The sequence below is a fragment of the Salvelinus sp. IW2-2015 genome, linkage group LG9 (assembly GCF_002910315.2).
Source record: "Salvelinus sp. IW2-2015 linkage group LG9, ASM291031v2, whole genome shotgun sequence".
NCBI lineage: Eukaryota > Metazoa > Chordata > Actinopteri > Salmoniformes > Salmonidae > Salvelinus > Salvelinus sp. IW2-2015.
In genome coordinates, this window is record NC_036849.1 from 28,873,817 (window position 1) to 28,898,603 (window position 24,787).

Here is a 24,787-nt window from a genome sequence, read left to right on the forward strand (position 1 = left end):
GCTCAGGTGCATCCTGTTTCCATTGATGATCCTTAGATGTGTCTAGAACTTCATTGGACTCCACCTGTGGTAAATTCAATTGATTGGACATGATTTGGAAAGCACACACCTGCCTATATTAGGTCCCACAGTTGACAAGGCATTTCAGAGCAAAAACCAAGCCATGAGGTCGAAGGAATTGTCCGTAGAGCTCCAAGACAGGATTGTGTCGAGGCACAGATCTAGGGAAGGGTAACGAAAAATGTCTGCAGCATTGAAGGTCCCCAAGAACACAGTGGCCTCCATCATTCTTAAATGGAAGAAGTTAGGAACCACCAAGACTTCCTAGAGCTGGCCACCCAGCCAAACAATCGGGGGAGARGGGCCTTGATCAGGCAGGTGACCAAGAACCCRATGGTCACCCTGACAGAGCTCCAGAGTTCCTCTGTGGAGATGGGAGAACATTCCAGAAGGACAACCATCTCTGCAGCACTCCACCAATCAGGCCTTTATGGTAGAGTGGCCAGACGCCACTCCTCAGTAAAAGGCACATGACAGCCCACTTGGAATTTGCCAATAGGCACTAAAGTACTATCAGAACATGAGAAACAAGAATCTCTGGTCTGATGAAACCAAGATTCAACTCTTTGGCCTGAATGCCAGCATCACTCTGGAAGAAACCTTGCACCATCCCTACTGTGAAGCATGGTGGTGGGTGTTTTTCAGCCGCAGGTACTGGKAGACTTGTCAGGATCGAGGGAAAAACCTGCTCCAGTGTGCTCAGGACCTCAGAATGGGGTGAAGGTTCACCTTGCAACAGGACAATGATCCCAAGCACACAGTCAAGACAACACAGGAGTGGCTCCAGGATAAGTCTTTGAATGTCCTTGAGTGACCCAGCCAGAGCCCGAACTTGAACCCGATTGAACATCTCTGGAGAAACCTGAAAATAACTGTGCAGTGACGCTCCCCATCCAACCTGACAGAGCTTGAGAGGATCTGCAGAGAAGAATGGGAGAAACTCCCCAAATAGAGGCTGTAATCGCTGTCAAAGGTGCTTCAACAAAGTAYTGAGTAAAGAGTCTGAATACTTATGTGAATGTGATATTTCATATTTTTTTTATTATTAAATTTGCAACATTTTCTACAAACCAGCTTTTGCTTTGTCCAAATGGGGTATTGTGTGTAGATTGAGAGAAAAAAACAACATTTAATCCATTTTAGAATAAGGCTGTAATGTAACTAAATGTGGAAAAAGTCAAGGCGTCTGAATACTTTCCAAATGCACTGTACTGTACATGAATAGGTCCATTTAAGAGGCTGGGTCAAGAAGGCAATGTTCACCTCACAATAAATAATCCATATCTCAGTCTTTTGTCTTGAAAACAGAAACAATAATATGTTTTCTCTCTGCGTGGCYGCTATCCCTGTTAATGGAGTTACAGTGGTGTCCTGTTTCATATTCATGAGGGCATACTGTTGCAAAATGTAGCAAAAGTTTTGCCCTGAAAAACGAAAACTCGTGTTTCTTATTGGACAAGTTCAGGTAGTCGATCCCTGTTTCAGTCAGTGTTGTGCCGTTTGGTGCATAATGAAATCGAACATGTTGTGYTCTATCTGCAGCATGTGGCTGTGTTAGGGTAGTATGGTCCTTCCCCATTGGCCAGGCGTTAGGAGTAGATGGACCAGTAGATGATGTTGAACAGGACGTAGGAACCAGGGAAGACCATCCGTGAGTACTTGTCTATGGCGTGGGTGTCTATCCAAATGTTCACATAGCCTGGCCTCTTTACCTGGCCCGTGAGCTGGGGATCCCCCAGAACCACCTGGGCAAACATCCTCTCCTGCCTGCCTCCGTTCTCTGGCATTCCATAGTTCCCTGCGGTGCCATAGTTCCCTATATTGTTGACRTCCATGGTGGTGTAGCCAGTGATCTGGGGGTCGCACATGGCGTCGTCAGGRTTTCCGATGCCACATGTACACGGCAACTGTAGATAGCGGGGAGTAAAAAAGAAAAAGGTTGAATTAAAGGACAATACTTTGAAACTGCAAAAACTTAAGTGGCTTTAAATCTACTGATGTCTAATGTATTTAGTAATTTTCGAGCTTAGGGCTTCTCAACAAGGTTGTTCGTGGCAGGAAAAGTTTTCAGGGGCTGTGTGAGTTACAATAGGCCATCAGACTGTTAAACAGCCATCACTAACATTGAGTGGCTGCTGCCAACATACTGACTCAACTCTAGCCACTTTAATAATGGAARAATTGATGTAATAAATGTATCACTAGCCACTTTAAACAATGCCACTTTATATAATGTTTACATACCCTACATTACTCATCTCATATGTATATACTGYACTCTATACCATCTACTGCATCTTGCCTATGCCGTTCGGCCATCATTCATTCATATATTTTTATGTACATATTCTTATTCATTCCTTTACACTTGTGTGTATAAGGTAGTTGTTGTGAAATTGTTAGGTTAGATTACTTGTTAGATATTACTGCATGGTCGGAACTAGAAGCAGAAGCATTTCGCTACACTCGCATTAACATCTGCTAACCATGTGTATGTGACAAATAACATTTGATTTGATTTCCTCCTGAGGCATCTTATGCAGTTTCAGTTCCACATGCCACAACATTTGGCATATAGAGAAATATACAGCATGCAACGTTGTTCTCCAGATGTAGTTCTAAAAATAAAAGTATACAGAAAAGCAGAAAAACATTTTATGCAAATGAAATGAAACAAACTGTACCCTCTCTCTTAGTTTCCTCTCTTTCCTTTCCTGCACGGTAGAGAGGTAGTTGACCGCTGCATACTCTATGACCGAGAGGAAGACAAACACGAAACTGACCCACAGGTAGATGTCCACCGCTTTGATGTAGGACACTCTGGGCATGGAGGCGTTGACTCCAGTGATGATGGTGGACATGGTGAGCACTGTGGTGATACCTGGACATAGTAAAAAAGACATTAGGGACAGTTACCCAGACACAGATCTCCATTGAAATAGCTTTTTAGTCCAGGTCTTGGCTTGATCTTTTACAGTTGATGTCAATCTTTATTTGGGGCACTGTCGAGACCAAGCAAACTTCCCAATCACTGTTGGAAAGACAGCAAGACTGTACTATATCTCAAATAAAACATGGAAATATCAATTTAGCCTAGAGCCAATAAAATGTCCTGGTCCTTCTGGCAAAGGCCTTTCCTACCCAAAGGGACCCTAGCGGGGACGGCCCGGCGGTCAATCCAGAAGGAGACCCAGGACAGCATGACCATGAGGGTGGCTGGGAAGTAGGTCTGGAGCAGGAAGAAGAAGACGTGACGTCGCAGGGTGAAGTGGATGTACAGACGGTTGTACCAGCCTGAGAAGAAAAAGAAACACAGCTGATATTCTACGCAGATCCAGTCCTATAATGTGTCTTTGTAATATCTACGTAATATCTACTCAATCTGTGACTTCAGGGTTACCTGTACTGCTATAGAAGGCCAGCTTTGTAGTGGTGTGAAACTTCTGGATGAGGAACTGGGATAAAGATATCCTCTCGTCTGTGTTCAGTGACTCGTTGCCTTTCTTCCAGTACAGCATGAGATCATCGTCCGTGTAAGCATCTGACGAGAGAATGTTCAAAAACCCCAATGAATACCTCATATAAATATGATTGCTTATCTTTGATCATGTGATAAAAACATAATCAAATGTCATCAGAGATGTGTAGGTAAATAGTAAAGTTGAGAGGTGCACTCACAGCTCTCTATTTCCAGCGAGCAGGTCTGTGTGTCTAGAGGGAAGCGACTCAGGTCCATGTTGCACATGGCCGTGACCGTGACTCTGTGAGAACAAAAGTGACATCAGAGCCTGACTTATGCCTGACCAGAATTTAATATGGATACAAAGTGATGATTATAATTGTGAATTGCTTTGATTAAAACAATCAAAGCAATTCACAATTATAATCATCACTTTGTATCCATATTAAATTCTGGTTGCCTTTATGCTGAGCTGTAGCTGAAATGGATCAATATGACTATTATAAGTTTACTTGAATAGGGTATGAAACAAAAAAATGGCAGGTGAAGAAGTTTTTATCTCAATATCAAATAATTTCTGGGCAACAATTAAGTACCATATTTTAAAGTTTTTTTGTAATAATGGTAAAAAATTATGGAAATAGCTTTTGAGCAAAAAACTATTTCTTAAGGAATACTTTTGCTAGGTCTCAGCGGAGCGGGAAAGGGCACCAAAGCAGTGCATTAACCCCAGTTAGGATTGTGGTGCGGGGATCAATCCACCAGAGTGGAGGGGCCTAATGGGAGTGATATGTAAACTGAAAACTAGCTTTTATTGGGAGAGAAGTTAGGAACTCTCATTGTTATTGGTCTATTMATTTATGCCGCCTGATGATTTATCACCAAGCAAGCCAAAACTCCACCCATGCAAAACCTGCTGATTAGAATGTCCTATGTAGAAATAACACTGATTACATTTTCATATTTTGACAGTGTTAGTTTCATCAGCTGGTGTACAAATATGGTACAAAACACAGGAAAACTGAATTTTGAATCTACCGGGCCTAAAATAATTTAACAAAAAATTGTTGTTGGGGATTGAGACTGCTTTTCCAATGTCAACTCCATGTAGGTGATCTAGGTCTAATGGCTAGGAGTCTACAGAATGTTATATCCGATGTCACTGAAGGTTACATGAGGTCTCTATTTGGTGGCTGTCTTGTTTACAATTGGACTGGTGTTGATTAAATCTGTTCAATGAAGAACACTGGCAAGGGAAGGGAAAATGTTTGTCATACAGTCCTGATTACAACAGTGTTGTCCACCTGTCTCATGAAATGGCTGTCACTAAAAGGTCCTAACTTTGTCAGATAAATTATGTCATGCACCACCAGATCTATATTTATATCATCCATTCAATGAACTCATTGTCCAATTTAACAACCAAGGAGGGTTGCACACACAGGATCTGACATGTATAATTACTAAGTAGCATGTCCAATAGCTTTGTTTTGCTGTCCAACAAATAGGCCTCCTTCATATGCCTCAATAATGTCACGGTCGTTGGTTGAATTAATGGACCAAAGCGCAGCGTGCATAGAGTTCCACATGTTTATTGGATGAAACTCACAGAAAACAATAAAGTGCAAAATGAAATGTGAAACTAATGTAGTGCTCGCAGGCAACAAGACATAGACAAGATCCCACAAAAACACAGTGGGAAAAGGCTGCCTAAATATGATCCCCAATCAGAGACAACAATAGACAGCTGCCTCTGATTGGGAACCATACCAGGCCAACATAGAAATGAAAAAACTAGACTACCCACCCTAGTCACACCCTGACCTAACCAAAATAGAGAATAAAAAGGATCTCTGAGGTCAGGGTGTGACAGTACCCCCCCCTCCAAAGGTGCGGACTCCGGCCGCAAAACCTGACTCTATAGGGGAGGGTCCGGGTGGGCATCTAGCCTCGGTTGCGGCTCCGGTGCGGGACGTAGACCCCGCTCCGCTCGTGGATACGCCCTCTTTGGTGGCGACTCTGGTGCGGGGATCGTCGCCGGAAGCTCCGGACCGTGGATCGTCGCTGGAGGAACCGGACTGTGGTTCGTCGCCGGAAGCTCCGGACCGTGGATCGTTGCCGGAGGAACCGGACCGTGGATCGTTGCCAGAGGAACCGGACCTTGGATCGTTGCCGGAGGAACCGGACCGTGGATCGTTGCCGGAGGAACCGGACCGTGGATCGTTGCCGGAGGAACCGGGCGACCGTGGATCGTTGCCGGAGGAACCGGATCGTGGATCGTTGCCGGAGGAACCGGGACCGTGGATCGTTGCCGGGAAGGAACCGGACCGTGGATCGTTTCCGGAGGAACCGGGACCGTGGATCGTTGCCGGAGGAACCGGACCGTGGATCGTTGCCGGAGGAACCGGACCGTGGGATCGTAGCCGGAGGCTCCGGACCGTGGATCGTCGCCGGGAACTCCGCACGTAGATCGTCGCCGGGGACTCCGGACCGTGGATCGTCACTGGAGGCTCCGGGCCATGATCATCACTGGAGGCTCCGGGCCATGGATCATCACAGGAGGCTCCGGGCCATGGATCCTCACTGGAGGCTCTGAACTGTGAACCGCACTGGAGGTTCTGGACTGCGAACCCTCGCTGGAAGCTCTGGACTGCGAACCCTCGCTGGAGGCTCTGGACTGGGAACCCTCGCTGGAAGCTCTGGACTGGGACCCTCGCTGGGAGGCTCTGGACTGGGAACCCTCGCTGGAGGCTCCGGACTGGGAACCCTCGCTGGAAGGCTCCGGACTGAACCACTCGCTGGAGGCTCCGGACTGGGAACCCTCGCTGGAGGCTCCGGACTGGGAACCCTCGCTGGAGGCTCCGGACTGGGAACCCTCACTGGAGGCTCTGGACTGCAGACCATCGCTGGAGGACTGGTGTGTGGAGCCGGCACAGGACGTACTGGGCTGGGGAGACGCACAGGAGGCCTGGAGCGTGGAGCCGGCACAGGAAGTACCGGGCTGGGGAGATGCACAGGAGGCCTGGTGCGTGGAGCCGGCACAGGATGTACTGGGCTGTGGAGGCGCACTGGAGGTCTGGAGCGTAGAGCTGGCACAACATGTCTTGGACAGATGATAACCTTCGCACGGCAAGTGCGAGGAGCTGGCACAGGACGCACTGGGCTGTGGAGGCGCACTGGAGACACGGGTCGTAAAACCGGCACACATTGTACCGGAACGGTGACACACACCTCAGGGCGAGTCCGTGGAGACGACACAGGACGTACCGGACTGGGAAGGCGCACTAGAGGCCAGATGCGTGAAACTGGTGCAAATGACACCGGACTGGTGTCACGCTCCTCAGCACGCCAGCTCTGCAGCGCTCTCAACGCCAACACCTCTCTCCGGAATCTTTCGTCGAGTTCCTCACTTGACTCCCAGACTGGCTCTGGTTCACCCCTCGGCTCCGCTGATCACTCAGTGTGCCCCCTCCCCCCCACTTTTTTCCCCCGGGCTATCTTTTGGGCTTGCGCCCTGTCTGCGAACCCTGGCGTCGTCGTTGTTCCTCCTTCGCTGCTTCCGCCTGTTTCCATGGCAGGCTTTGTCTCCTGCCATTATTTCCTGTCAAGTCCAGGATGTCCTCCACTCCTGGCTTTCCTCCCAGGCCCAGGATCCCTTCTCCTCCTGGGCACGCTCCTTGGTCCGTTGGTGGTGGGATCTTCTGTCACGATTGTTGGTTGAATTAATGGACCAGGGCACAGCGTGCATAGAGTTCCACATGTTTATTGGATGAAACTCACAGAAAACAATAAAGCGCAAAACGAAACGTGAAACTAATGTAGTGCTTGCAGGCAATTAGACGTAGACAAGATCCCACAAAAACCCAGTGGGAAAAGGCTGCCTAAATATGATCCCCAATCAGAGACAAGATAGACAGCTGCCTCTGATTGGGAGCCATACCAGGCCAACATAGAAATGAAAAAAACTAGACTAACCACCCTAGTCACACCCTGACCTAACCAAAATAGAGAATAAAAAGGATCTCTAAGGTCAGGGCGTGACAGATAAGTCAACTTGAAAAGGATTTCAGCACTAAATCCAACACCCTTAAGGGTTAGTTATCAAACCAAGGTGGTGTTCAGCTAGCACAAAAACGTTCCGAAACGGGGTGCTATCGGAACCTGTCCAAAAGAAACGCTTGTTTCCGTGTTCCGTTGCAAAACCTTTTGCTATGGTGTGCCCTGATGCAGGATTTACCAAACTCAGTCCTGGGGCTACCCTGGGTGCACGTTTTTTTTTTTTTTCCCAGCCTAGCACTACACAACTGATTCAAATGATCAAAGCTTGAGTTGGTTATTTGATTCAGCTGTGTAGTGCTGGGGTGGGGCGATGAAACAACTGAGCCCCATTCATTTTCAATGAAGGGAAGGGAAGTGGGTGGGGGACTGTTGGGCAACACAAGCATAGATGCTTCAGCTTTATAGCCCCTGTAATCTGTCTGGGTTTCCCCTTCTGTCTGTGGTAACACTGCAGCTCCACTGTACGCGTTGCGTTGCGTCAATGTGACATTCTACCTGCTACACAGAGCCGTTTTCTSACCACCAAATATGGTAGTGAGAGGAAGACCAGTCGTGGGCAGTGGGAGAGGATGGAAGTAGGTAAAACTGGCCCAACATTTAGCACATTTTCTCATCAATGAAACATCTGATCTCAATAAATGTTTCTGTTTCCAGAACCAGAATCTGTTAGGAATCCAGTGCACAAAGTTTTATACACTTGACGCTTTGCCAAAGTAAAAAGAAAAAGGCATTGTTTAGAATGAGTGCAATGCCAAATTGAGTTTGTGCACACACACACTTCAGAGAGGTGTTCCATAACGGAAATATACACATTTTTATAAACTTTTATTTGTTTAGGGTAGTCCAATTGAGACCAGGGTTTCATTCCCAATGGTGCTCTGAGTACAAACATTTTCTCACAACAGGAAGAATAATTTACATTACAATTAAAACAAGATTAATACAAATAACCATAAGGCACAACCTCAACACAACCATTAACAAATAAACCACTACAATAAATCAAAGCAACTAAACTACCCTAGCAGCACCAGGGAATCAATTTGAAAGGAATTTTGTAGGTTATTCCAACACTGGAGGGTACTAAAACTAAAAGAGCATTTACCTAAATTGGTCAAGACCAGAGGGACCTCAAGAGATAAATCCTGCGAGTGGGTTTGGTTGCTCATTCTTTTATACGTTAGCAACGAAGTTAGGTAAGTTGTAAGCTTGTGTAGTAGGGCTTTGTAAACAAAAAGCGAGTAATGAATTGATCTATGGGACTTTAATGGGGATCAGCCAACGTTTTGATACAGAATTCAGTGGTGAGTATTAAACCTGTCACCAGTGATAAAACATATGGCGCTACAGTATGGTAGACAGCATCCAATGGTTTACGAGTAGTGGCTGCTGCAATCTGGTAAATGATGTCATCATAATCAAGAACTGGCAGGAAAGTTGACTGCACAATCTGCTTTCTGCTACTTAGGGAAAAACAAGATATATTTCAAAAAAATAAGCCCACTTTAAATCTTAAATAGATCAACAGTATGTTTTTTAAACATGAAGTCTTTGTCAATCYAAATGCCCAGATATTTGTTGGCAGGAACCCGATCAATGGGAGAACCATCCAATGAATATGTCACGCCCTGATCTGTTTCACCTGTCCCTGTGATTATCTCCACCCGCTCCAGGTGTCGCTTATTTTCCCCAGTGTATTTATCCCTGTGTTACCTGTCTCTCTGTGCTAGTTTGTCTTGTATGTTTAGTCAAGTCAACCAGCGTGTTTTTCCCCGTACTCCTTTTCTATTCTCTTTTGCTAGTCTTCTTGGTTTTGACCACTGCCTGACTCTGGACTACTTTCCCGCCTGCCTGATCACCCTGCCTGCCCTGACCTTGAATCTGCCTGCCTTTCGGTACCTATTGGACTCTGAACTGATTTTGACCTTTTGCCTGTACACGACCATTCTTGCCTACCCCTTTTTGGATTAATAAACATTGTAAGACTCCAACCATCTGCCTCCTGTGTCTGCATCTGGGTCTCGCCTTGTGCCTTGATAGAATACATATGTAGTCCATCTGAAACATTGCAAGAACTACARAAAAACATGTATTTAGTTTTGCCTGCATTAAGTCCAAGTTTTAAACCAACCAGGGCTTTCTGTAAAGTAACAAGGTCAGATTGCATCTCTAACATAGCCTGGTCAGCAGTTGGGTCAATGGCAAATATAACAGTGCCGTCTGCATTCAGATGAATATTACACATTTTAACAGATAGACCAATATTATTTATATCAATGGTAAAGAGAACAGGTCCCAGTACTGACCACTGCGGTACACTTTTTGTGATATCCAGGAAACTAGACTTAACGCTATCAAAGATCACACATTTAGTCCTGTCTGACAGATACTTTYCAAACCACTTGCAAGCCTGATCCAGGCCTATTTCAGTCAACCTCTGAATAAGAATGTGATGGTCATTGGTATCGAAGGCCTTGGAAGGTCTATAAATAAGGCAGCACAATGATTTTTATGATCCAAGTTTAACACATCATCCAAAGCAAGTGTATCTGCTGAAACCGTGCTATGTCCAGGTCAAAAAACGGATTTGTGCACATTAAGAACAGAGGGAATAGTTTAAAAATGTTCTTAGGGGAAAGTTATTCAGAGATTCTAAAACTTTGGAAAGGCAAGAATTTGGAAATTGGACCGTAGTTATCTAAGTCAGAAGGATCTCCACCTTTGTGTAAGGTGAGGACATGTGCCGCTTTCCAGATCTTAGGGATAACGCCAGAAACAATAGTCAAGTAAATAATACATGTCAGTGGTTCTACAATTAGTGGTGCAGAGAGAGCTCCATTAAGAACACATGCTACAACATACCAATAGGATCTCGCTAGCTCATGCTTGGSTTTTCCTACCTCCTTGCTTGTTCTGCACACAATGCGTTATTTGCACCTACTGTAAACGACACAGATTAACTTTCTTCGCGAAGTTGTAAATATCAGAGCATGTTGTTATTTCTCATTATTTCAWTTCACAAGAAAGAATGAACATGYGAGAATTKAACCTCTGCTATTCTTAAGCTTGGATGCCGCCTTTGGACGTGATGCAATGCGTGCGCAACACGGGCAGTACAGCAGCTTTCATTGATTTCAAAGGAAGTATTTCCTCAATGGCTGATGGCTCCTGGCAATGCTGGACGCCCGGTGGCTATAGTGTAGCAGGGCCGTAACACAGTGGAGCTACCTCAGACTGTAAAGCACGTTGCCGTCAGGGTACACCCTCAGCATGACGTTGTCCGTGGTGGTGTCATGGATGAAGGACCTCTTGGAGTGGACGAAGAACATGTCAGGAACCCAGATCTTCTTGGCCAGCCTGCTGTCAAAGGTCATGCTCTGGTTATTGGTACTGGTGAAGGACAGGCGCTCGTCCTTCCAGTAGTGCCTCAGGTACAGGGTCATGGTGAAGTCCTGAAACAACACAGCAGGTTGGTGGGGGTGGTGGGAGTGGGGGTAGGAGTGGTGGTGGTGGTGGGGTTGTTGGTGGTGGGAGTGGTGATGGTGATGGTGGGGGTGGTGGTGGTGTTGGTGGGAGTGGTGGTGGCTGTGGTGGTGGTGGTGGTGGTGGTGGTGGTGGTGGTGGTGGTGGTGGTGGTGGTGGTGGTGGTGGTGGTGGTGGCTGTGTTGGTGGTGTTGGTGGTGGTGGTGGTTGTGTTGGTAGGCTGTCTCTTATACACATCTAGATGTGTATAAGAGACAGGTAGTGGGTGGTGGTGGTGTTGGTGGTGTTGGCGGTGGTGTTGGTGGTGGTGGTGGTGGTGGGGGTGGTGGGGGCGGGGGTAGTGGTGGTGGTGGTGGTAGTGGTGGTGGTGTTGGTGGTGGTGGTGGTGGTGTTGGTGGTAGTGGTGGTGGTGGTGTTGGTGGTGGTGGTGGGAGTGGTGGGAGCGGTGGTAGTGCTGTAGAACAATCACGCCTATTGATGAATATGCTATTTGGATGCAACATATGTGTTTGGAGGATTCTACATGTGAGGTACAGTATCTGAGTTGAGTATGCTTCATCTTTTGTCATTACATAATATTAATAAACGGCTTCTCTGGTTGAAAGCATTTTTCTAGATGGTGGAATACTTTTTCTAAAGTTTGGGGAAAAGATTTAGCCTGGTCAAGCAGACTAACGGCTGTGCTCACGTTTCTGTTTTACAAACAGAATGTGAGCTATTGTGCGATCAGTCTCGTTCCACCAGGTTAGGAAGGATTACCCTTCACTGTGTAAAGAGACTGAAATCCCACTCACCATATCCACTTCAGAGATTGTGTCCAGACTTTCAACCTGAACATCTACCCCAACTGGAATAGGGGGTCCTGTAATTAAATAAAATTGCATTAATATAAATTTCAATGAGAGATTAGATTTCCAGAATTAATTGACAATCCTGGACCTCTGTTCAAAAACCTTTTTAAAACATKTTGTGTTTTACAAGTGCAGTACCATTTATCCTTCATTTCCTTCACGCATTGCTATAATGGATACTTTAATTTAATTAAATGCATTTTATTTAACCTTTATTTAACTAGGCAAGTCAGTTAAGAACKAATTATTATTTAATGATGGCAAAAAAGGCAAAAGGCCTCCTGCAGGGATWAAAAAAAAAAAAAGTATAAATATAGGACAAAACACACATCACGACAAGACAGACAACACAACACTACATAAAGAGAGACCTAAGACAACAACATAGCAAGTCAGCAACACACGACAACACAGCATGGTAGCAACACATCATGGTAGCAGCACAAAACATGGTACAAACATTATTGGGCACAGACAACAGCACAAAGGACAAGAAGGTAGAGACAACGATACATCATGCAAAGCAGCAACAACTRTCATTAAGAGTGCCCATGATTGAGTGAATGAAGAGATTGAGATTTAACTGTTCAGTTTGAGTGTTTGTTGCAGCTCGTTCCAGTCGCTAGCTGCAGCGAAATGAAAAGACGAGCGACCCAGAGATGTGTGTGCTTTGGGGACCTATAACAGAATGTGACTGGCAGAACGGATGTTGTACGTGGAGGATGAGGGCTGCAGTAGATATCTCAGATAGGTGGAAGTGAGGCCTAAGAGGCTTTATAAATGAGCATCAACMRGTGGGTCTTGCGACAGGTATACAGAGATGACCAGTTTACAGAGGAGTATAGAGTGCAGTGATGCAGTGATGGTGGGGGTGGAATGCTCTACTTTCTGGCTACCCGGATAAAGCACTAAATAAACTTCAGTTAGTGCTAAACACGGCTGCTAGAATCTTGACTAGAACCAAGAAATTTGATCATATTACTCCAGTGCTAGCCTCTCTACACTGGCTTCCTGTTAAGGTAAGGACTGATTYCAAGGTTTTACTGCTAACCTACAAAGCATTACATGGGCTTGCTCCTACCCATCTTTCCGATTTGGTCCTACACGTACGCTACGGTTACAAGACGCGGGCCTCCTAACTGTCCCTRKAATTTCTCAGCCAACAGCTGGAGGCAGGGCTTTCTCCTATAGATCTCCATTTTTATGGAACGGTCTGCCTACCCATGTSAGAGACGCAGACTCGGTCTCAACCTTTAAGTCTTTATTGAAGACTCATCTCTTCAGTAGGTCCTATGATTGAGTGTAGTCTGGCCCAGGAGTGTGAAGTTGAAAGGAAAGCACTGGAGCAACGAACCACCCTTGCTGTCTCTGCCTATCCGGTTCCCCTCTCTCGACTGGGATTCTCTGCCTCTAAACCTATTACAGGGGCTGAGTCACTGGCTTACTGGTGCTCTTCCATGCCATCCCTAGGAGGGGTGCGTCACTTGAGTAGGTTGAGTCACTTACGTATCTTCCTGTCTGGGTTGGCGCACCCCCTTGGGTTGTGCCGTGGCGGAGATCTTTGTGGGCTATCCTCGGCCTTGTCTCAGGATGGTAAGTTGGTGGTTGAAGMTWTCCCTCTAGTGTTGTGGGGGCTGTGCTTTGGCAAAGTGGGTGGGGTTATATTCTGCCTGTTTGGCCTTGTCCGSGGTATCGTCAGCCTCCAGTATTTATGCTGCAGTAGTTTATGTGTCGGGGGGCTAGGGTCAGTCTGTTATATCTGGAGTATTTCTCCTGTCTTATCCGGTGTCCTGTGTGAATTTAAGTATGCTCTCTCTAATTCTCTTTCTTTCTTTCTTTCTTTCTTCTTCTTTCTTTCTTTCTTTCTTCTTTCTTTCTTTCTTTCTTTCTTTCTTTCTTTCTTTCTTCTTTCTTTCTTTCTTTTCTTTCTGGAAGAACCTGAGCCCTAGGACCATGCCTCAGGAATACCTGGCATGATGACTCCTTGCTGTCCCCAGTCCACCTAGCTGTGCTGCTGCTCCAGTTTTAACTGTTCTGCCTGCGGCTATGGAACCCTGACCAATTCACCGGATGTGCTACCTGTCCCAGACCTGCTGTTTTCAACTCTCTAGAAACCGCAGGGGCGGTAGAGATACTCTGAATGATCGGCTATGAAAAGCCAACTGACATTTACTCCTGAGGTGCTGAACCATCAAACAGGCAAAGCGTCAAAACAGGACTAAGGTCAAATCATACTACACATACATCTATGGACTGCTTGGACCATGTTAGTTTGTTGGTGATGTGGACGCCAAGGAACTTGAAACTGCATTGTTGGTTAAGGGCTTGTAAGTAAGCATTTCACTGTAAGGTCTACACCTGTTGTATTCAGCGCATGTGACAAATAACATTTWATTTTATTTGGTGACAGGCAGTGGCTGAGACAGCAGATTTTCTGACGTAATACACTGCGCTCTTTGAGAGATGTAGTTAGCAAACCAGGCCAAAGACCCCTTAGAGACACCAATACTCCTTAGCCGGCCCACAAGAATGKAATGGTCTACCGTATCAAAAGCTTTGGCCAAGTGCTTCAATAATCATTGATTCTAGCACAAAGAACATCACGTATTGTGACTATACTATGTGTAATACAATATACAGTACTTTCATTCAGTCAGTGTAAGCCTAATGCAAAAAATACACTACAATAAATTCAGTGCTGCATTGTCAGCCAATGGATTTGCTTGTGCCATGATGGGCTGGATTCTATTTTTTWAAACTGTTTTAACCTTCACTCTCCATCATCCGCCTTAGTACAGGAACACAATTAGGTCACAATGGATCACAGTTGTTGCAGCCGCAAACATCTGGATGCCTTTCCAATCTCTCTTTTTTAGATCTACTTTCTCAATAGGAGAGGGGTCATTCATAGTGTGATGTTTTTTAGACTCAGATTGCACTTACAGCTGTTTATGTTTATGTATTCATAAMAAAAGACATATTTGGCCCTTGTTCTGGTTCATGAATATCACATGCMTTCTAAAGTAACGCACATGTTGCTTGATCCATGGGCTTGCGTGGGTGCTCTGAAACACATTTTGTCATTTGGCCTCGAACATCATTGTATCTCTATGTTTGAACTAAGAAGGTCATCCTAAAGGTATTATGGATTCCCAACATGTAAAYAACTCAAAAAGTAAATTTAACCTTAACATGAGACCACTGGGCACACATGAGTTGAATCAACGTTGTTTCAATGTAATTTGTCAACGTATTGTGACGTGGAATCAACATGAAAAATACATTGGATTGCGGAAAAGTAATCAACCARTACTGATTTCATCTAATTTCAATCAGCATTGTAAACATTGAAATTAGGGTAGAACTTGTACTTAAATACATTGACTTAACCTGACTTACAGGTTGTTACATCAATCTAATTTCAACATAATCATCATGTAGAAACATAAAAAAACATATTTTTTATCCTGTATTTAATATACTGTATATTTMAATTATTTTGAATCTCATATTTGATTAGACATATTGTATGTTATTTAACCTTGTTTCAATGTTGATAGTAAAATGGTATGTTATGCCATCAACCTAAATAAAGATATATTGAAATAAAATGTCAAACCACAGTCCAACGCTTCCTGCCTGAACAATGACAATTCAATATCCAGTTAGACTACAAAGTAATTATTAATGTTGTTGGATTCACATCTCCATATCAACCAAAAATCTAAGCTAAAGAATAGCACTAAATCAAATGAAACTTTATATGCACTTCAAATAAAGTTTGATTTGATTTAGTCCTTTTCTTCAAYTTMGGTTTTTGGTTGAGATGGAGACATGAATCCAACATATTAATAACTTATATATTAAATGTGAAATCAGCCAACCATCCTTCACATACAAGACAATATCCTAAGGTACACATTTTCTATTCATATTATGAATTCATCCTATTTATAGGGCTAATGGTAACTAGGATCCAATCAACCATGGATGAATGATAATATACCTGACTACACGTTGAAATGATGGTGTCCTCTGTTGGGCAAATCGGATTTCAATGTAGCCTACATAAACCCAACCTCACTCCAAATTTACTTTCACATACAGCTTGTGAAGTAAGAAAAGTTAGAAGAGTTACTTTCAACTATTCAATGTGATTTACGCGAATGAGTATGGAAGCTGATGTGTCTAGTGTGTTGACGTGATAGCTTGGCAGAAATGTTCACAGCTCGCTTCCAAAGCTAAGCAAGGTACATAGAGGTAGGTATCTGGAATGTGATTTGTTCTCACTGAAGTGCATTACCCCTCTTATACCAGTAGGAGTCACTGTTCAGGCAGTAATTTTGGCTTCATATTTTATTTCAAAAGGGGGATACCTAGTCAGTTGTACAACTGAATGCATTCAACTGAAATGTGTCTTCCGCATTTAACCCAACCCCTCTGAATCAGAGAGGTGCGCGGGGCTACCTTAATCGACATCCACGTCTTCGGCGCCGAGGGAACAGTGGGTTAACTGCCTTTTCTGGGGGCAGAAAAACTGATTTTTACCTTGTCAGCTCGGGGATGCGATCCAGCAACCTTTCGATATACCTCTTTATTTAGGTTGATGGCATTACGTTGAAACAATTACATTGATTCAAACATATTATTTTATTATCAACATTGAAACAAGGTGAAATAAACTATGTCTAATCAAATATAAAATGTTACATACGTTCAACCCCGCAATATACATAGAGTATACCTCCCCATGAAAAACCCAGCAGCGTTGCAGTTCTTGACACAAACCGGTGCATCTGGCAACTACTACCATACCCTGTTTGAAGGCACTTACATTTTTTTGTCTCGCCCATTCACCCTCTGAATGGCACACATACACAATCCATGTCGCAACTGTCTCAAGGCTTAAAAATTATTCTTTAACTGTCTCCTCCCTTTCATCTACACTGATTTAAGTGGATTTAACAATTGACGTCAATAAGGGATCATAGCTTTCACCTGGATTCAACTGGTCAGTCTATGTCATGGAAAGAGCATGTTTTGTATACTCAGTGTATATTGAATATAGGATGAAAAGATTTTGAACGTTTCCATGTGGAATTTCAACAAATGCGTAGATCCAATTACTATGTTGAAATTACAGAAGATTTATGTAAATCAATGTATATCCTCAGTGGGATATGTCCTGTAATCCCACAACAGCAAATCCCCTGTACGATGACCATGAAACCACAAACACTCTGTCCCACAAACATCCGTGTTAAAAGAGAGAGTACAGATATAGGATCTTAATTTGAGACAGTTTGCTACAGCAGGAAAATAGTCCTGCAGCAACAGGAAATKTGAAATATTATGTGGATTATAATGAATGGACATTTTTTTTAGGGGTTCATGAAAATTCTCAGCAACAAAAGAGTGATCAAATTAAGATCCTACATCTGTACTAGCATGACAATATACATCTTTCCATGTTGTTGGTGTCATTAGGGCTTCTAGAGGGCTGAGCTGATAAGACCATTGGATAGATTGTCTGACCCTGTTTAAAGGAAAAAAGGAGTTTGTGTTGGTGCTCTAAGCAACATCAAAACAGCAAACACAACTAAAGGGAGTCAGTAAACCATTTGTGCATTACCATCAAAGTAATTATTGTTGATGCAGGGTAGGTACAAAGCTTAAGTGGAGCATGTTTTTCACATACTAAACCTGATGATTTTACTAGGTAGAAATATACACATTATATGACTCCTGTAAAGTCTTACCTCCAAATGCTGGTCGCATGGTAAAGTCATGGTCATCTATTCTTAAGAGCTGCTCAGATTTTGTCATGGGAGATTTTGTCATGTCTGGACCTCGTTTTAGGATTGGGCTGTAGTGAGGAAAAGAGGTTGTCTTTTTAGAGTTAGGCTATAAGTTGAGGATCTCTTTTTTCAATGTTGTACACTGTCAAGTATGATAGCATTTTACAATATCAGGTTTGCTGTATTTACAATATCAAATGTATTGATAAAACCTTTCCTGTCATGCTTCAAGTTGGCAAACCACTTTTKCTGATCAGTGTTTTGTACAATGACATTGAACTCTAACCTTGCGGTCTTGCTGTGAGCTCCTCCATCATCCATTCTTGATGTTTCTCTCCTGGATCTGTTGATGAAAAATATTTGAACACATCAATCAACAATTAGTAAACTATACATATCTATATACACATCAATTACACAATACATAGCTATATACAGTACACATTATTACACTATACATCAAAAGAAAAGATAAAACACGAAAAGAAAAACACAATCATATGAAACAAACACATTCTTCAGTAAAATGGCCCTCTAACGTTGTTAATTGTTTTTGGGAAAGGAATAGTGACATTCACCTGGGCATAATGAAAAGATCACAAAATGATTTCAAACAGCTTCTGGTCAAAATGGCAAGATGAAGTCCAGTATAGGTGATAGATATTCAATAAATGACACAGGAGTGGCACAGTTGGTAGCGCATGGCACTTTCAACGCCAGAGTTGAGGGTTTGAAACCCACAGGGGACCAGTATGAATTAAAATGCATGCACTCACTACTGTAAATCGCTCTGCATAAGAGCGTCGACGTAAGTATATAGTAACCTTGTAATGATAACCTTTAATCAAACTGAGACCGTTGTGAGGCTGAACTACAAAGCAAGTTTTGTGCAGTTTAGCAACAACAACAAATAAATAATTCAAAGAAGCAACAACCAGTGTAAGACACAGTAGAAATTGTTGTTATCATTATATTATATATTAACAATATATTATATTGTTGTTATCATTATCATGTTTTTTATAAAGCTAAGCAGAAATTTGTCTTTTACTCTCAACTTGACTCAAGGAGCCAAATCAGGCTGAATCGTTGCCATTTTCATCCCCAAAACACAAGGGCATGAGGGCATTCAGAAAAACACTATTTCAAGAGAACGTCTCGTCAACGCTCAAAGGGATCCTACTTCTGAACGCTTGTCGCTCTGATAGCGTTATCCAGGTCACGGCAGAAACATAAAAAAATAATTAAAAAAATAGATTTTCCCCTAAAAACCCTCAACTGGATTAATGGGAGGCCTACGGGCGAGTGCATGCTGTGACAGTGCCCCACAGGCGTGCATGGTGAGAGGAGAACAGCAGACAGCGATATTATCTACCGTGACAATCAGACAGAGAGCAAGAGAGTGCGCTGCTGGGCGCTAACCGGTGTGGGCTGATGGGTATAGGTTGATATTCCTCTCTGTCCTCCCCAGCAGCTGGTTGATAATCCGCTTGGCACAAATGTATCTCCAATCCCCTCCAAGGGCCAGAGTCTAGAAAAGTCTCTCTGTGTGTGTGCGTATGCATGTGTGTGTGTATGTGTGTGTGATGTGTGTGTATGTGTGTGTATGTGTGTGTGTGTGTGTGTGTGTGTGTGTGTGTGTGTCGTATGTGTGTGTGTGTGTGTGTGTGTGTGTGTGTGTGTGTGTGTGTGTGTGTGTGTGTGTGTGTGTGTGTGTGTGTGTGTGTGTGTGTGTGTGTGTGTCTGTGTGTGTGTGTGTGTGTGTGTGTGTGGGGTGTGTGGTGTGTGTGTGGTGTGTGTGTGTGTGTGTGTGTGTGTGTGTGTGTCTGCAGAACACTGCCTTGGGGCTTCCTATAGCTCTGCTGTTGGTATACAGTTGCCTGCCTTTTCTGGCCTGACAGAGTCAACACCAGGGTCATTAATCAACTCCTGTTAAGTGCACATAACAAGGAAGAGCTCAGTTGAAAGTGCATCGCAGTTCACTGGTGCCAATTTAAACTCAGTTATTTTTTTCATTGCTCTGTCCGGATATCGGTTTGCTCCAGTTCCGTGATTGGATTCACAGCAGTCCAGTCATAACAAAACGTTGCATTTCTCAGAAGCTGATTGTACAATTGACTGTTGTTGTTATTTTCATGCCATTCAAGAGGACAGAGAATGCTTTTCATATGAACTTTAGAGAAACAGCTTTGGGGTGAGAGGTCGGGTTTAGTATACCATCAGTGTCTGTTAAGCTAAGCTAAGACTGTCTGATACTGCTTTGATGTACTGTGTTCTTTTGTTGTTTTTTGAAGAGAGAAAATTAACACATGTTCAAGTCCGTCGCCATATATGTTTATGGTGCCTGTTTCAAGTTATGTGTTGCTAACATTTTGGTTTCACTCACAGCAATATACTGTGTTCCTATGTTACAAAATGTGTGGCATCTGTTCACGACCATAACATTTCCAATCTACATGAGAGAAAAAGTGGTTATCTACAACAATATCTGTGTAACTTTGAAATAAAGGACTTTTMATTTTCCTTGAAAATATAATTGTGATTGAATATCTTAACACAATATTTTATTTTTATTACATTTTTTWGTTAAATGAAAACCCACCTCAGTCTTCTCAAAACCTAATCCATTGGATAGAGGTGTATTTTTCAGCAACACAATGCAACAAATGTTTATGCCAAAGACACCAGAATGGCTTTCCAAGAGGTGTTGAGTGTTCAAGTCTCAGTCCAGACTTAAATTTGCTTGAAAATCAGAGACAAGGTTTATTTATATTGGTGTCCGTTAATGACTCCCAACCAAATTCAATGAGCCTAAGCAATTTTGACAAAAATGATGGATATACATGTATGTTGCCCTAAGAGTTGTGCAAAGTTGGTAGAATCTTATTTGAAATTATTCACAGCAATAATGGCTGCCAAAGGTGCTTCCACCAMATATTAACTCAGGTTTGAAGACGTATGCAATCATTCAAGACCTCTTTGTTTTTTATTTTTAATACATTTTTAAAATGTTCTATAATTTTTCTTTCACTWTGAACATCTGGAGTAGGTTGTGTAGATTGGTAGAGGAACATCCGATTTTAATTCCTTTTTAGAATACATTTTAAGACTGTGCAAGGGGTGTGTAGACTTTCACTATCGACTGTAAAAATAGCTCAAAGAGCCATGATCACATCAGAGTGAAATTGTGTCTAAAGGAGACATGGTTTGTGGGATTAGGAAATTAAAGGGCCTTTGGAATGCACTAAGTGGATATAAATCACTCAAAGCTGATAGTGAGTCCAAAGGCACCCTGCAGTTTGGATGGGAAAAATCATTATCATCTTCACTAGAGATTAACAGGTGCACAGTTCTGTTTTTAGCATTGTACTGTAGGACTCGAGAGCTCTTACATTTTAGGAATATTTCATATTTTGCAGGTTATTATTGTTGTGTATAATAACGTGCATTTTAATGTGTAGGCCTATATGAATGTGTAGTTTGATGTATTTATTGTATGTGTAATGTGGTGCTATAGAGGGCTCATCTGAAAAAGAGACCTTGGTCTCAGCATTGACTCCCTRTCAAAATAAAGTTKWTCTAAAATAATATTTAAATGTTTTATGAATCTGTAGGCAATATGGCCAGACAACATGTTATGGTATTTGCGGTTAATTATATCTGGGCTAGAAAATGTACTGTCCTAAGGCTATAACATTGCAACAACATCATCGCTCTTAAGTATCGTACTCTTTTTTTCAATTTTTGCCTAAAATGACATACCCAAATCTAACTGCCTGTAGCTCAGGGCCTGAAGCAAGGATATGCATATTATWAATACCATTTGAGAGGAAACACTTTGAAGTGTGTGGAAATGTTAAATGAATGTAGGAGAATATAACACATAAGATCTGGTAAAAGATAACACAAAGAAAAAAAACATGATTTTTTTTGTATTTTCATCTTTGAAATGCAAGAGAAAGGCCATAATATATTATTATAGTTTAGGCGCAATTTAGATTTTGGCCACTAGATGGAAACAGTGTGTGTGCAAAGTTTCAGATTGATCCAGTGAAGCATGGCAATACTGGACAATCAATATTTTGTACCAAGTCTGCCCAAATGTGTCGAATTGGTCAATTTATACATGTTCAAGTACATAACTATAGAGAACATACAAAAATGATATGGTAATACAACATTTAAGTTTACACATTCCAGGAATGTCATACATGATGGATCATTAGCTTATACACTAACTATCACACATCTAGATGGCCGGGCRGGSTGGGTKTGGAGCCAGAGACAGCAGGGGTTCAAACTGGAGAACCCAGTTCCTACATTTKAATATAAAGACAGATTTTATCAAACAAAACTATGCTACATTTTATCTCTGGGACCCTCAGGATGACGWATCAGAACAAGATTACTGAATGTAAGTACATTATTTACCTTCAGAGGTGAATRTATCAAACCAGTTGCCGTGATAAAAGTTTTTTGTTGTTATGCAATCTCCTCAAACAATAGCATGGTATTTTTCCACTGTAATTGCTACTGTAAATTGGACAGTGCAGTTAARTTAACAAGAATTTAAGCTTTCCCATATAAGACATGTCTATGTCCTGGAAAGTTTGCTGTTATTTACAACTGTCATTCTAATCACATTAGCGCACATTAGCTCAACCGTCCCGGTATAGAGACAATGATCCTGTATTAAAAGCAACCATTGTAGTAAATTTGCCATTCAGCTGTAACATACTGTACTGTATGTAATATACGGTATGCCTCATTGCCACTTAATCCATCAGTTCCAYATAATTGGTTCTATATGTTGTTAACTGTATGCACTTCAAAGTATTGGTTGACCCTAGCCTGGTCCCAGGTCTGTTTGTGCGGTCTTGCCACCTCCTGTGGTTGCTGACATGTCAAAAACAGATAGGACCAGGCTAGGTTGAGTTAGGGCTCCATACATTTGTATCATAAACWGATCAGAATGATATTCATTCCATCCAATAGCGCCACATCCAGTCCAGCCACCCATGGAGCAACAGCCACAACATCCAACAATAGAACATTATTAGATACTGGAATATAGGTCCCCTCTCTAAATCCCCTTTCTGAATAAGTCTAAAATCACCTGGTGGGGGAGCAGAACAGGTGAGGACAACAGAACATTACCATCACCAAGTGGACATCTATTAAAAATACAGATTCACATTTTAACCCATGTCTAGATATAAAATGTCAATCAAAGGATAAATTCAATGCCATACATCCAGTCTGTGTTATGTATAGATCCTGGGATGGAATTTGCATTTACCTGCTTTGTTTGTAGGTCTCCAGCTTGTCACCTCTTTGATGAGCTGATCTCCCAGCAACCCCCATGAGGCAGACGCAGAACAGCACCAACACAGTATCCACCTGCATGGTGCACATACCTCTGTAGACCACTCAAACTCCAGTCAAATTCCACACCCTACCAGGGCTAACACCTCGTGGGTCCTGAGACATTGTCTTCAGCAGAACAGCATCGGGGCCGGGGAAGAAGCAGCAGCTCTGGCCTGACCAACAAACATCCCACGGTGCTTAATCTCCACAGTGGGAAAAAGCAATTTTGACTAAACCTATAAATCCTTGAGCATCAGATGGCACAGATTTGATCCCTCCAGTGGCGGATGTGGCTCATTCGCTCTGCCCTGTTGCTCTACTCTGCTCTGTACCGCCCAGACCAATTCTCATAATGATGCAGCGTGATCGTTTGGGAGATCAATGGTGGGAGATAGATACAGGATCTGGTTCACACAGTCAGACACAGTCCCTGATGTGGAAGACTATTAAGTCCCTCAGCTGTGTGCCTATCAGTGCTTTTTTACTGAGACATGTTCAAGGGCTGCTAAAATACGGCTTCAGCCTGAGATTCGCWAACATAGATATGTGGGATTAGCCTACATACACAAAGAGATTGGTCTCTATTAGATAGGATTAACCTATTTCAACAAATAGTAGCCTTGATAATATGAATGAATCATATTCATCAGTGAAGAGTATACTAGCCTACGCTGATGTCATCCATTCTTTTATAAAGACCGCGCTCTTTCTGTGTTGTTGTTGATAATCAGCAGCACATCAATCCAGCCTTGTAAATAAAGTAATCTTGAATGTTTGAAAGATCATGAAATTGGGAAAGTTCCATGGGACGTCAATTTGAGCATTGGTGTAAGTAATGTTAGGCATCTTTTATGTTTGATATTTTGTTGTATTCTTGGCGACCTATTTGAAGAGAACAGACAGCAATAGCTAAACAATCACATAGCTCACTACTCTGACTGATCCCAACATATGATGAATGCCTACTGTACAGTGGAGGCTGGTGGGAGGATCTATAGGAGGACGGGGCATTGTAATGGCTGGAATATAATTAATGGAACAGAGTCAAAAATGTGGTTTCCATGTCTTTGATGTGTATGATATTGTTGCATTTACTTCTATTCCAGCCATTACAATGAGCCTGTCATCCTATAGTTCATCCCACCAGCCTTCACTGCTACTGTACATGATCAGTATAACATTATAATGTTATCTGAAGAATGAAAATAATCAGACCAATTTCAACAATTTTACTGAGTTATTGTTCATATAAGGAAATCAGTCAATTTAAGTAAATTCATTAGGCCCTAATCTATGGATTTCACAAGGCTGGGAATACAGATATGCACCTGTTGGTCACAAACACTGTAAAAAAAAAAAGATAGGAACTTGGATCAGAAAACCAGTCAATATCTGGTGTGATCACCATTTGCCTCATGCAGCACGACACATCTCCTTTGCATAGAGTTGATCAGGCTGTTGATTGCAGCCTGTGGAATGTTGTCCCACTCCTCTTCAATGGCTGTGCAAAGTTGCTGGATACTGGCGGGAACTGAAACACGCTGTAGTAAACGGCGATCCAGAGCATCCCAAACATGCTCAATGGGTGACATGTCAGCTTCCAGGAATTGTTGACAGATCCTTACATGGCGCCATGCATTATTATGCTGAAACATGAGGTGATGGAAGCGTTTGAATGGCACGACAATGGGCCTCAAGATCTCGTCACG

General features: G+C 42.8%; 1 protein-coding gene across 1 annotated transcript; it reads right to left on the reverse strand.

The window, feature by feature from the left end:
• Positions 1-23,418, reverse strand: LOC111968903 (gamma-aminobutyric acid receptor subunit rho-1-like). The gene is made up of 10 exons (XM_023994859.3): positions 23,011-23,418; positions 17,998-18,054; positions 17,673-17,779; positions 11,857-11,924; positions 10,808-11,031; positions 3,739-3,821; positions 3,461-3,601; positions 3,202-3,354; positions 2,745-2,941; positions 1-1,967 (listed from the first exon to the last, which is right to left on the reverse strand). The coding sequence occupies exons 1-10, from the start codon at positions 23,124-23,126 to the stop codon at positions 1,650-1,652; spliced, it is 1,464 nt and encodes a 487-aa protein (XP_023850627.1). The 5' UTR covers positions 23,127-23,418; the 3' UTR covers positions 1-1,649.
• Between the last annotated feature and the right edge of the window lie 1,369 nt (positions 23,419-24,787).